Genomic DNA, 14,805 nt, shown 5'->3' with positions numbered 1-14,805 from the left:
AAGCTTAGCGATCTATGGTCATAACTATACATCAAATAAATGTTAACTGTTAAATTCATTAAAACACAAAAATGAAACATATTTGCCATCTTTATTCATAAATATCACTACTGTATGAATATAAAACAATCTTAAATTACTGCTTTTTTTAAACAAATACTCTGACACTATCGTTGGAAGCTCCTCAGGAGAAAACCACTGATAAAACAGTTTTAAGGTATTGCATATAGCCTTGGCAGCTGTTACTTACTACGCCTTACTGTAGTTATGTTGATGAACCTTTGACAGTCGCATACTGGAACATCTGGTACATACTTATTTCCTCAGGAATATGAAACATAGCCAACTATACACAGGTAAACAAAGAGACAGGGAGTGATCCATCCACTTCAATTTGAAGTACAATGTTGTCAAGAGTCACTCAATAGAAAAAATATTGGTTACACAAGTAAAAAATACATCAGCCAAAAAAACAATTCTATCAAAATTTGCCTTTCTGTTAAGAGTTAAAATGCCTAGCTATTTTTCTGCAATGAGATTTTTTAAAATATTTAAATCTCCATTGGAAGGTGAGTCACAAAAATACGCAATGTAATCTATTATTCAGCAATAGTAGGCACTCCTGTGTTTGATGGGTGAGGTAGCTAGATATTAGGAACTGTACACAGGCTGAGATTAAACAATGCACATTAGAAGAGAGTGCCAGACTGAAACTAAGAGCGGAGTATTGCAGGAAGGTGAACAATATTCCAGTGATCAATGCAGAGCCCCTCTCCTTGTTTTTACTCACAGTATTGAAGTTAAAAAATTAAGAATGAATACAGGCAGTCCCTCTCAGTACATAACTGCGCACTATACACAACGAAACACATGTATACTGAATGAGAGATTTCACCTCACTCTCTCACTCTCAGTCATCTGCCACAGTCCCAAGTTTAACACTTTAAGGCACGGGAGTTGTGTTATCCTCTCCAGACCCCTCTTGGTGATCTTTGTACACCCATACAGATCAATCCCTGTCAGCTGGGTGAGGTGGTCAGCTATCAACTCCAACCCTTTGTCTGTGATCCTCACACACTGTCCAATGTTGAGAGTCTTGAGTTCATGCATCTGGCGTACCATCCTGTTAATGCCATCATCACTGATGTGGCAGGAGCAAAGAGAGAGGGATTTGAGCTGATACAAGCCCTGGGCGATGTAAGCCATGCTCTGGTCTCCGATCTTGTCACAAAAGGAGACATCAAGTCCAGAGAGCCGGAGGGAGCCCATGGCCAGATGCATTATACCTGTGTCACTGATATTATCACATGACCGCAGGTTCAAGCTGCATAGATGGGTCATGTGTGACAGGTGGATCATCCCTGCATCTGATATCCCTCCGCAGAAGCTGAGGTTGAGCACTTTGAGTTTGTTCAGACCCTTTGAAACATGTTTGAGAGAAAGGTCAGTCAGCTTCTGGCAGTCTTGCAAGGTTAACTTCTCCAGGGACAGGCAGCCCTCTGCAGCGCTGCGGGTCATGCCAGACAGGTGACCGATGCCCACGTCGGACACATGCCTGCAGCTGCGCAGGTTAAGGCTCTTGAGTCTGTGCAAGCCCCAGGCAATGAGCAACAGGCCGGTGTTTGTGATATTGCTGCATCCCCCGAGTTCAAGCACCTCCAGGTTTTTGAGGTACTGGGCAATCCTACCCAGGCTGGAGTCAGTGATCTGTTTACAAAGGCTGAGGTTCAGCACCCGCAGGGATGGGATGTCCTGCACAAAGGCATGTCCGAGTCCGTTGTCTGTGAGGTTAAAACACCCACACAGGTTAAGGCTTTCAATGTGCGGCATCCCTTGAATCACGTAGCTCAGACTTCGCCTTAAGCTGAGAATTTGAACTTTTTTGATCCCCCTAGTCTGCAGGCTGGGGAACAGAGACGGGTTAGCTCTCCGCAGATGGAGCTTGGCTTCCACCCCCCTCCACACCGACTTGTGGTACGACGCGTCCCTCCAGGCCGCGCACACTTGAGCTACTCTCCCTTTGTCTTTAACGTCCAGATAACTGAAAATAATGGCCAGGATCTCCGGGAAAAGGCACGATATATGGGTCTCCATTTCAAACATGACTGCAGGATGGCTGCGTTTAGCAACAGAGGTTGACTGTGGACGACAATACTGTCGTGGTTAGCTCACCGAAACTCTTCTGCCGAAGTTGCTGGCTCGCTCGGCAGCGTTAGCTAATGTCAGCTAGCATACAGGCTAACTATAGCCACTTAGCTTTGTGTGTAACGTAACAGAAGCCACCCATCTTGTAGGGGCGAACCTAACTATTATTACTTGCTATTACATAACACGATGGTATAAAATCAACACCATAGATTGTGGTGATAACGTGGATGCAGGAAACTCCGAAAGGCAGTCGTAATATTTACTTAGCAGGCTAGGCTAACGATGCTAGGCTAACGCTGTTGCGCTAACGTTAGCAAACGTCGGCGTAGCGTTAGCTGTGTAAACTTGTGAAAAGCCGAGCAACATTCCCGTCCAATCCGTTGAAAACAAGTTATCGGCTACTCCTGGTCATCGCAATGCGTATCCAATAACTTTTTAGTCTTTAGAAACTTTCATCCACGAAGCTTTTTTCCTCGTACAACGGTAACTGCCAGGCTCCTTTACCGTCTGAGACATTTCCAGCAGCGGCGTACGTATCCCGGATCGCTACAATGAATAACCAAACCAGCTCTCTGTTCGCTCTCAGCGGGCTCAGACACTGCCAGCGGCTCCTAGTGGAGGGCACGAGTAGCACTACTGCTTTAATGTTATCACCAACACTATTGTATGAGGCATGAAAGACAGTGGTGGAAGAAGTTTTCAGATGGTTAAAAAGTATTAGTAGCTAAATGTACGTGAAGTATAAAAAGTAAAAGTAATCATTGTGCAGAACATTTTTTTTGCCTTAATGTGTGTTTATATAATTAGATGTTTTATTTTCGTGAGCTAAAGAGTAATTCCACTCGTTTTTTTGGTGGGATGCATTTTGTTAAAAGTCGCTGAAGCTGTTAATTAAATGTAGTGGAGTACATTATAACCCTTTTTAATGTAGTGGAGCAGAAGTATAAAGTAGTATTAAACGGACATACTTAAGTACAGTACTTCAGTAAATGTATTTAGTTACTTCCCACCTCTGATCAAAGATGCTATTGTGTCCTTCAGCAAGAAGAAATCCTTACTATACGTTGAGTGTTCAGATTGGATGTAATTACATTGCAGTTTGGGTTTTTTAGAGGTTAAAATCAGTACAAACACACAGTTTTAGCTTTAAACACTAGAAAACACGTGCACATTCATAATTAATATACCTTGGAGGCTTTTAAATGTTGTGGATTGTTTGTTGAGTTTATTGGCCAAGAATTAATTTTATATATACAGAAAAGGCAAACACCTCAAGAAAATATTAAAACGTATAAATTAATTAACAACATCGGGACAAACAAATACAAAGGTTAAATGTTCATATTGGAATTTACTGTGTAGGGAGATTAAGATACTATAAAGGAGCAAGGAACTAAGAGCCTTTATCTACTCATGTGACTCCCTAAAACCTTAAACATCACCAGTTAATAAACATTAAGTGTTTTTCAGAATAATCTGAATAAAAGGTGTTACACACTCTGACTAAAAGTGATTATTTTTTTAGGATAACCTCTTTGCCCTAAGGTTATTGATCTTACTGAAGACCTGAGTACCAAAATGTAATTTAAATAAATAGGATATGTGAATGGCCACAGAGTGTGTGACATGGTTTTACTTCTTTCAAGTGGGATAACGTTGACACAGCACAAATAACACTATTCTTTTGTTTTAAACCTTAGCTTGCACTGACCTTTATGCCAATAATATAATGTGGTTGTACTATTTTATATTTGGATGAGCAACAGAAATGTAAGTTGACTAATTAATTATTTTATGATGTTCTATACCTTGGCAGGGCTTTTTCATGGGACATCATAACATAATTGCATGTGCGCAAATAATAATAACTCACTCAACACAAAACATAGTTATTGTGTAAATAAATTTGCAAATGCCACCAAAATAAAAGTTTGTAATTGTTTCAGTCATAGTGATTTAAATGATTAGATGTTTGTTTACAATGTTAGTCCACCTTTCATATCTTCACACAAATTCATACATCATCCAAGTTATGGGTTTTGTTCTGTGAGTTTTGTGTAGCCGACTGCTAATGTGTCATACTTTTTAACAGTAGGTGAAGTTTTACTGGGAAATGTCAATACGACAGTACACAGAAAAAGGTTAGGCACAGTTGTATGCAGACATTTCTTTGTTCGGCAATGTGTAACAGTAACAAATTCCCCTTCCATGTAAAGTCATGCCAAAAAAAACAAAACAAAACCTACAACAATGAAAAAACCTACACTAGTTCAGTTAAAAACAGCAAACTGGTCCTCCTCCCTGTTTGTAACACCATGTCAGAGAAAATGGCTGGAAGGTGAAATGATGAGTTAAAAGAGTTTGGTGATTTAACTGAGAATCAACTCATTGGTTTTAAACAGCAAGCCACGTGTAAGCCTTCATGTATTTGTGTAGCAATACCAGCAATGAGAAGTTTCCGTAGTTCAAGGCACCTTTAAACCTTCAGAGTCACCTTTGACCTTCAGGGGCACAGCCAGGAATCCTGGGCCCCCTGACATCAGCTCACCAGGGGCACTGAAACAATAAATACCTACAATTCCTTGAATTTCTCAGGGCTCCAGTCTAGCTATGGACTCCTGAACCTTTCAACACAACTGCTTTTTTGTTGAGAGTCAGACAGCCTGAGACGTCTTAGAACAAAAAACAATTACAAAGCCAGATAGCTTCCTAAATCTTAGTAGACATAGTGTACCAAACAGAAAATATAAGTTCATATGCAGAATGTTCTCCAGTATTCGAAAGAGGAATCATACATAAAAATGAAGTAACAGACCATTGGAAGACAAATAAATTAGATTTAATTTGTAATATTTTAAGCTTCTATCCCTTATATTGTCTTTCATTGGTCAACTATCCCAATCCTTAGTAATTCACCTTAGACCTTTCAGATATAAAAGCACATTATTTTAATCTGGGTAAATGATGGCAGACCACACGGAAATGAAGATGGAACTCAACTCCGGTTCTGGGAAAACTGATGACATCAATTCAGTGCCGGCGCTAAGGGGGGGCATTCGAGGGCCGTGCCCCTAGCGGTCATTGATGCCCCTCCTACCAGCTGTGAAGCATATTCTCGACCTGTCACAATCGACTATAATTGACGCTGAGTTCGAAGTTTCTAAAGAGTTTTTAATGTCACAAAAGCAAGCAATAGAGGGAGATTGGGGCATACAGCACATCATCTCAACGTACCACAACCATCTGATTGCCATGCCCAGTGTGCTGACTGCTTTCAGACATGCATTAACATTTGGCGCATCCACAGCAATGTGTGAGAATTCATTCTCCACTCTGAGAAATTCGGAACACAGACGCACAATGCTACACGAGAGAAAGGCCAAGTTGGTGCAGCTTGCATTCGAGAAAGACTTGACACGCAAATGCACAAGCGAATGGAAGGTCACGGTACTTAGAAGGTTCAGCAGCAACACTCGTCGCCTGCAACTCTTCTGACGGTAAGTCGTTTGTTCATTTCACTTTTTGAAGCCAGCCCTGGCTTTCATGATAAGGCCAGGTGAGTTGCTGATGAATGTTTGCTGGGTCTATCTGCATTTATGTTTTATACTTGTTGGCTGCCTGTAAGACATATGGGCTTACGTCATTTCAGCCTGGTGCCAGATGCGTGGCTTGTCCTGCCCGAATGCGTGCCTCAGTTTATGTCAGCGGTCCTGTTCTGTAGTTTACATGTTGTCCAAACTTTACCCCAGCCCTTTCTGCCTTTTATAATGCTCTTCGTTTGCGTAAACGATGTGCATAGGGCTACACACATAGCCTCGACTAAGTGTCATGATACGGAAATTAACAAATAAAAATAAACTAATAATAATACATTTTTCGTTTTTGATAGCATTTCTGCTGTGTTGGATTATGATGTCGCCACTGCGTTAAAATATTTCTCAAACGGCAGATATGTACTATTCAAAAGTAGGCCTAGAGTTATGAATAATATATGGAGAAAGAGAGTTGGAACGACACACAACAAAGGCCCTGGACTAATGATGACAAAGTTGAATAATAAATTGATTCTAAAAGGTCAATGCATTTCTGATGGTCGAGCATGTCATAATAAAGTCATCATATACTTTTAATCAAAGTTTGGGTTTGTTTAGGGTTTTTATGCGGTGTTGAATCAACTAAAAAAACAATTAATGGAATAAATAATCTGTCTTGTGCAGAAGATGTTTTAGACTTGTAAAACCTTAAGAAACTTGGTTCCCTCTCCAAAGGACAGGAACATTAAGTCATCTCCTTCATCTCTTTTACCTTGCTGTGATCTCAGGCCACATCTGACCAACAGAGGGCAGTGCTGATCTGACAAAACATGAAATACTGTATGAAGAAAAGGATCACTCCACACCTACATCCAGTAAGATCATCACCACTCCAAACAATCTTCTTCATATAATCAGATTCATTGCATCTAAAAATAATACAAATATTTTTTTAAAACTGTGGTTTGCAAATTCACACAACAGGGAAAAAAAACGATGAACAAGGATTAAACCGATAAGAAGACACAGAGATGGAGAAAAGAGACGGTTTGATAGTCAGGAAGGAGGAGAAAAACGAAAACTAAGACAGAAGCAGGGAAAGTGAGGGATGGTGATTCCCCTCTCGGCCTCCCCTGTGGCTGGACTTGTCTCTGCTAATGACCCTGTCTGCTGGCTCACACAGACAGATGGTGAATTAACTCCAATTAGCCCACTCTCACCAGATATCCTCTGACAGCTCACACACACACACACACACACACACACACACACACACACACACACACACACACACACACACACACACACACACACACACACACACACACACACACACACACACACACACACACACAAACACACACAGAAGAGAACAATTTTAAAAATCTGAAAAACCTGATGCAGTTAAATTCTTTCGTCTAAGATTTTGTCAGAAAATCTGGCATAATTCTGTCTGTTTTATTCATAAAGTATTTGATAATTAAAATTGAATTGAACTTGTATGGGATTTGATCGTTGTGTACTATACGATCAAAGTGTATTTAAAGAAGAAGTTGCTGTAGGATAGAAACTGGTGAGTCACATTTTGTCATAGTGGTTAACACATGCACTGTTTTACACACTTTTTCACACACACACAAAAACCAAAGACTGGAGACAGTTACCAGTGTGTGACTGTGACCTCCTGTCATTGTGTTCAGAGTTAGTGAGGTGTGTCCGGTCATCGTTCATACGGTGCACATTGTAGGACTGACTGAACCCACATGACATGTCAAACAGAGCGTAGTGTGTGCGCACGCGCGTGTGTATGTGTGTGTGTGTGTGTGTGTGTGTGTGTGTGTGTGTGTGTGTGTGTGTGTGTGTGTGTGTGTGCACGTGTGTGTGTGTGTGTGTGTGTGTGTGTGTTGTGTCTCCACAGAGCCGTTTGTCAATATGATCGTCACTCACAGGACATGTATGCTTTTCAATTCATCACACTGTGGAGAACATGTCTCTTACAGGACACAGTCTTGGTGTTAACAGGTGTTGTCCCTGCTGCTAAAAGGGCTCCATCTGGGGGTGTGATTGGGTAGTCCCCGGTGACCCCTGACCTCTTCTGTAGACCGGGTTGGAAGGAGCTGAGCGCAGGGCAAAAGGTCAGGAGGTCGGCCACATAAGCAGCCGGTCACAATAACATTATCGAACCCCGCTGCAATACAGACACTCTCATATTGCAGCAAGATGACAGGCCATAAGCTATTCTAGCTAAAGGAAGTGTACGTACACACTGCCTGTGGATGTGAGTGAAAGTGTGTGTGAGTGTGTGTTTGAGCAGAGTGGAGTAATCCCTTTAAATCTCTTTAGCTGTTCTGATCTATACTTCAGAGCATGGGGGCAGTGAGGACAGCAGCTGCCTGCGAAGGATGTGTGTGACCTCAAGGGCGCAGAGGGAGTTGTAACACTGACCGACCTCTGACCTCCGCTCACACACACTGTTTACTGTAGAGTATCGACTCAAGTGGACCTCCCATTACTCTGTACAATAATCCCAACTCTCTGCTGGGAAATGTGTGGTTGTGTGTGGGCTTGTGTGTGTGTTCCTCTTGTCAGCATGACACTGAAGTGAAAAGACAAGTGTCACTGAATCATTATGTCAAGAGAGAGGGAGCCAGGGAGAGAGAGAAAGAGGAGGAGAGATGAGAAGAAAGTGGGTTTAGGTGTAGAAAAGTTGATGCCTGTGTCAGTTACATAAAAGAAAACAAAAGGAGAAAGGGAAGATGAAGATGAAGGCACAAAGGATGGAGGAGGGAAAAATGGAGGAGATAGGAGAGGGGCTGAAAGGAGGGAGACATCCTTATCTAAGATGAATGTTTGGACTTGCAGGAGACAAATTGAGTTTTCCATAGCTTAATTTCTGTTGGCGGTCATATCATTTTACTGACAAAGAGCTGAGATCTGCAAATATGGTAAAATAGCCACAACAGCGTTGATGAGGCAAAAACAGGAGCAGTTAAATGAAAACAAGGTAATATTGTATTTATTATTTAAAGAAAGGTACCCTGGTGCTCGGTTTAAGTATCTTAACTCTCTATTGATCCTCCAAAACACAAATAAACCTTTAAATACAAGATGAAAAGGTAAGGTGTTCACCGGTAATGACTTCCCCAGTAATCCTACATTTGCAGAGGACAACTGTCTGAGGGCAAAACTATGGCAAGAACAGTTCATGCATCTGTGAAAGTGTCATTTTCATTTCTACAGATTGTTTTCATTTTGTTTGTTAATCCACTAACTAGGATGTTTTTGTCAGACCTGAATGCATCTGACTGCTTGTGTTTCTTCCCGTCTGACTTCCTTTTAAGTGCATCCAGATCTCAGCAATTAACTTGATAGTTATGTTGTGACTGACAGTAGCGATGGGCAAAACAATCAAAATAAGTTTGAAGTTGTGTTTAGAAAGACCTTTAAACTTAAGCGCTTGTGTGTATTTGTGTGTTAGTTCAATATCTACAACTGGGGTCAGTGTCACCGAATTTACTGGGGATCAATGGCTGCCTTTGGATGGAAAGATTTTGAATGTCCTGTGCTGCAGCCTAGTAATGTGCTGCTGTCATCCAAACATACAGAAAGAATGGGCCTGAAGACATGCAGTGACACATATGCAAATACACACACACATACACACACACACACTCAGTCATCATGTCTCTTTTTCTCTCCTCCCTCGGCGTGTTGCTCAGTGTGTGAACTCTCAGTTACAACACAGAGCCGTGTTTTTATGCTGCATAAATTGATGCATTCTTGTGTTTTCTTTCTTTTTAATACAGCTCTGCTCCACTTGTGTCTATTTTACCAGCACAACACTGTTGTTGTATGCCTCATAAGTGCTAAGCTTTCCCCCTCTCCTCCTCTCTCTTCATTTGCTTCCCTCCAGGGCTGATGTGATTTAAGGCTGTGCTTGAAGACTGAGGACTGGGCCGTTATCTGCCTGTTATTGATGCGAGCTGTAACTCTCACTGTCCACACTCTACAGGCAGCGGGAAAGAGAGACAGCGGACTGCTGCTCTAAAGGATGGGTGGAAGGAAGAAAACAGTGGAGACATAATGCCGGCAGATTGATTGCTTTCTACAGACAGTGTGGCGTTTTTCATGGATTTATGTAAAAACAACAGAGTGCATATATGTAGAAATGTAGATATTTCTCAGAGCCTTCAGTTCTTCCCCATTATTTTATCCCAGACCTCCCTCCTCTTTCCATCCTATTTCCTCTGCCTCCCTGGCCTATTCTCCCCTCCTCTCTCTCTCCCTCTGTACATTATGTAGATGTCAATAATTTAGCACAAGATTCAAGAATTCAGTGCTTAACAACAGGTTATGATCTTTGCTATAAAAGCCATAAAATATGCGTTTGTGAATAAAATATGACTCTGTCTCTTTCAAAGCAGCTGAAACCTGTCAAGATTGCCATTTGTTTTCTGACAGTATCGCAGTGAAGTGACAGTTCAAAAGCGGGGGTTTGTCTTTATCTTGGCAGGTTTTCAATCTTTGCTCTATTTCTGCACACCGCAGAGCATTATTTTGTATCTATTGTTTTGTAGACCGTCTTTCATCTCCGGGGCTTTGTTGTTTTTCTCTCCCTTGCCGTCTCTCGCTCCTCTCTCCCTCTTACATCGTGACTTCTTTCTTTTCCTACTCTTTTACAGTTTTATCATGTATTGTACAGTTACAGTAGTGGGATTGAAGCACATAAACAGCTTACACATCCCTCTCTAACGAACCTTCCATCCTCCATTCACCTGCCTCATACAAACCACCCTACATTAAATGTACTGACACTTCCTTCTCCTCTTTCCTATCATCCTTCCACCCTTTGCTTTTCCTCCCCTCCTTCTCCTAGAATCCCTCTCCTCCTCCCCCCCTCTATCCCACAGGCCTGGAGATCGTTCCTTTGTTCCTGACATCTGTTTTGTTGGGTGATTAATTGAGATGAGCATGTGGGGTGAAGGCCTGTAGAGGGGGAGCTCAGACCCCCCAGCTAATGTGGATGTGTGTGTGTGTGTGTGTGTGTGTGTGTGTGTGTGTGTGTGTGTGTGTGTGTGTGTGTGTGTGTGTGTGTGTGTGTGTGTGTGTGTGTGTGTGTGTGTGTGTGTGTGTGTGTGTGTGTGTGTGTGTGTGTGTTTTTGTCTGTGTCTGTGGATGTGGATGTGTGTTTGAAGGTATGTGTGTTGGCAGTGGAGCTAGAATAGTCCTTGATCTGGTTAGTTAGTGCAGACTGCCAGGATTTCCCACAGAGCCATGGAATAAGAAACATCTGAATAGCTGCTTTTCTTCGATATAAAACCTCACCAGTCTTTCTGTAGTGTTTTAATTCAGCTGTACAAGATGTTAAGTGACAGCTGACTGACAACCGACAGCACCAGCATGTCAGATATCCCAGAAGGCAGAGCTGGGATTTGCAGAAAATAATGATACAGTTTAACGACCATAATGCATCACTCTAACACATCTGTCGGATTTACAGTAAATTAGAAACATGCAGGTAAGTACAGTGACCTTCAAACTGAATTCTCAGCAAATAACTGGTCCACAAATCATTCTAGAGATGGGCGTGTCTTCACAATGATATTTAAAAAAATATGTGACAATCGAGCATTAAAAAAAACACATTATCTTGATGACACACATTTGCCGCCAACAACATTAAACCTAAATGCATCAGTACATCTCCTGGCTGGTTACATACTGTGTAAACCTCTGTTGTCTTTATGAAATAATGTTAAAAGTGAATACATTATGTTCAGTTGGTTGTTTAAAGAGATGATGAACAATAAGCACTAAATATTTTGTATTCCAAAGGCAAGATTGAATCTTTATTCTTACTTTGTAGGTTCACTCAATACACTTCCTGTAGTCGATCTTAAAAAAACAGGTGTGTAAAATGTATTTATAAAGTCAATTAGAAAAATCTCCTGAGATAGAATCAAGATCTGTCACAAGTTTATCAGAGAAAAAGGCTTCAGGCTCAGTCTGTGTCTAAGGTAGTGATTTATGAGGTCAGAAAGCATCTGAAGGGACAGACGCAGGTTTAGAGGTTTAGATGTCGGGTCAAAGGACAGAGGTCAGGCCAGGGGCAGGGAAATGTGCTGAGAGAAGTTCAAAACCCTCCTGTGGACCTCTGCCCCTGTGATTCTGGTTGTGGGGGCGTATTTTGTTTCCCGGGAGAGGTTTATCGTGCCCAGGATGGGGGCACTGTGAAGGTGGGACATGACTGACCCAGTTTGGCTGCAGGTTGGTGGAGCAGATACATACAGAGATATTCACAAGATATCCCCAACTGGGTAAACGGAGCGGGGCCAATCAAAGCACACACACACACACACACACACACACACACACACACACACACACACACACACACACACACACACACACACACACACACACACACACTGAAGACCAATGTCACGGCAGCAGGGTAATTTCCCACTCATTGTGTGTGTGTCATTGTGTCTGTCATACTTGCAAATGGACAGATGGACAAGACAGACAGACAGATAGATAAGAACGGGGAACAAATTAAAGGGGCACTGCAACGATTTAAAACATCAAGTTAATCTGACTTGTCACAGCCTTGTGGAAGTGGTTCTGCAATGTATTCTGTGGCTCTAGAGGGACCTATTTAAGGTCTTAAAACTGAACAACTGATGATGTCATTGCAATTATTATCATATATTATTTATCAGACAGGTGGCACTGGGAGTTTGAAAAACAAGAAGGGTCTGTTTTCAGTGGAGAGTTTGGTTTTGGCAGGAAACATGGGGGGAGAAAAAGTATTGTCATGCAACAGAGGTATCAAAGTCAGGGCTGCAGGCAGCCAGAGTAAAACCCGAAAGTTTTAAAAACCTTATTCAAAATGTCATTGACATTTGCAACAACAAAAAAAACACAGACTTATTTAACAATATGTTGTCTGATTAGCTTCATGTGTCTAAATAAGAGAACTGTATATTTCCAAAATATATTATATCATAAGAAAAATTGCAGAGATTGCAGCCAAATTGTTGGAAAATTGAGTTTTGAGAGAGTTTCTGTCACAAGCCTATGGGTAAATCCAAGTCTCAGACTCAAGCAATATCTCTTTCGCAGAAACTTTTTCTGAATCATGAACTTCCAGTAGCTTATGCTGATTTCTCGTGGAAATTGGAAAAGGATATCAATTTTTTTTAGAAAAGACTAGACTTCAGATTGCTTTTTGGTATGTGTCTTAACCACTAAGCTACCAGGCCGTCCCTCACATACTTTTTAATGAAGGGCAGCTTTGCACTAAAGCACTACTTGCACTACCGTCAAACTGTGTTGATTGTGTCTAAGATATGTATATATTACTTGGTTGTTTTTTTTGTATACCCCTTTTAACCCCCCCCCCCTTTTTTTTTCTACACTCTTATCTTTTTATGTTATATGTTCTTGTTTACATTTGCACTGTGGGACTGCCAGAAACGGTATTTCAATGTTCTGTATGTATAACACATGTGGAAACTTTGACAATAAAGTGGACTTTGACTTTAAAAGAAAAAACAGCAGAAAAAAAAATGGTCCGACATGTAAACATTTATTATTTTTCTTTACTGTTTCATTCTTTCTTTTACTAGAATTTGTCACCAGTCAGACAGAAAGACAGATATACGCTTCCAGATCAAACAGATACTCACACAATCTCAAACAGTAGTCCAATTTCTCCTTCAGTATGTGTGTCACTGTGCTCTGTTCATACTTGCAAACGGACAGATGGACAGAGGAGAGAGAGAGAGAGAGATTTTGAATGGGTGGAGAAGTACAGTGAAGCCCTGTGGCTCAGACCCATTAACAGTCTTAATTTATGCTGCTCTGCATGCTGTGGTAGGACAACGTAATATTTGTGTGTGTGTGTGTGTGTGTGTGTGTGTGTGTGTGTGTGTGTGTGTGTGTGTGTGTGTGTGTGTGTGTGTGTGTGTGTGTGTGTGTGTGTGTGTGTGTGTGTGTCTGTGTCTGTGTGTGTTTGTGTGCTGATTCAGGGCTCCAGCAAGCCACGCTCTGGTTATACATGTCTAAGTGAGCATGTATGAATGTCATGTTTAGGATAGTTTTGTGGGCAGACAGGCACCAGACTGCCTGAGTCAAGAGTTAGCTAAGGGGCTAACATAAGGTTTTTTTTAGGGGAAGGAGGGGGGAAACAGCATACTTTTATCCCATTTCATCCTCAATTGCCTGCACACATATTTAGGCTGACACCATCACACTTATACAGTATGCACCAAACAGGCAGAGACCCACAGACCAAACCTAGCTAAGCTACTCTCTAAACCTCAATAACACTGCTGTTTAGGGTCTTATTGCTAATTTGGAGGACTTTGGATCATACCACTGATGGTGGTGTGGATTCAGTTTAATGTCCCAACATTTCCTGTCCCAGAGATTTGTACTTATATTTCCTATCTCTCTTGAGGTTACAGTGAACCCATCAGTGTCCAATTAAATCCCTGGAGGGATGGAAGACACCCAGAGGCTGATGAAGAGGAGAGGAGAAATGATGAGAAGGATCAGTTGAAAGAAGCGTCCTCGGGTTTCTCTACACAATATGTGCATAATGACTTCCACTGACAATTATCTTTGATCCGATACAAGCCCCCCATACCCCTCCACCCTCTCCACATCCCAGCATCCATCCCCTCATCTCCCCCGTCACTTTATCCTCCACTCTACCCGTCGTCGATGCACCATCTTTTAATCTTTCCCTGCCTTTCCTTGCGATGACACCCGTCCTCTGTCGTTTCTTTTAAAGTCTTTACTCAAAGTGGCTTCAAGAATGACAAATATATCTACAATATGTCTCGTCAACACACACTCATGTACACACATATTTAAAGACCCCCCCCCCCCCCTTTTATGTGAGTGGATACAGAGTGACTGGGTAATGAGGCTCACTCACTCAGGGTCAGTGACCTCACCAGCACTGAGATGAGGAGGGGAGAGGGTGACAAGAACCGAGGGGAAGGGGAAACAGGAATACTAGCAAGATGGAGAGGGCTTTCTCAGTTTTTTCAATCTTTTCTCTTCTTTTATTTGTCATCTTTCCCGTGTTCCCTGTCAGCAGCCAGAGTGCTGC

General features: G+C 41.8%; 1 protein-coding gene across 1 annotated transcript; it reads right to left on the bottom strand.

Annotated features, from left to right (window-relative positions):
* Window positions 1-72: 72 nt before the first annotated feature.
* Window positions 73-2,736, bottom strand: LOC134878177 (F-box/LRR-repeat protein 14-like). The gene has a single exon (XM_063904046.1). It carries the CDS (start codon window positions 2,101-2,103, stop codon window positions 892-894), a length of 1,212 nt encoding a protein of 403 aa, XP_063760116.1. The 5' UTR covers window positions 2,104-2,736; the 3' UTR covers window positions 73-891.
* Between the last annotated feature and the right edge of the window lie 12,069 nt (window positions 2,737-14,805).

The sequence above is a fragment of the Eleginops maclovinus genome, chromosome 2 (genome assembly GCF_036324505.1).
Source record: "Eleginops maclovinus isolate JMC-PN-2008 ecotype Puerto Natales chromosome 2, JC_Emac_rtc_rv5, whole genome shotgun sequence".
In the NCBI taxonomy this organism is placed as follows: Eukaryota; Metazoa; Chordata; class Actinopteri; order Perciformes; family Eleginopidae; genus Eleginops; species Eleginops maclovinus.
The sequence above is the reverse complement of the archived record's forward strand: the minus strand, read 5'-3'. Positions and strand labels throughout refer to the sequence as shown.

Bases quoted from the DNA above. Each gene is read 5' to 3' on its own strand.
- LOC134878177 (XM_063904046.1), bottom strand. From the start codon at position 2,103: ATGTTTGAAATGGAGACCCATATATCGTGCCTTTTCCCGGAGATCCTG.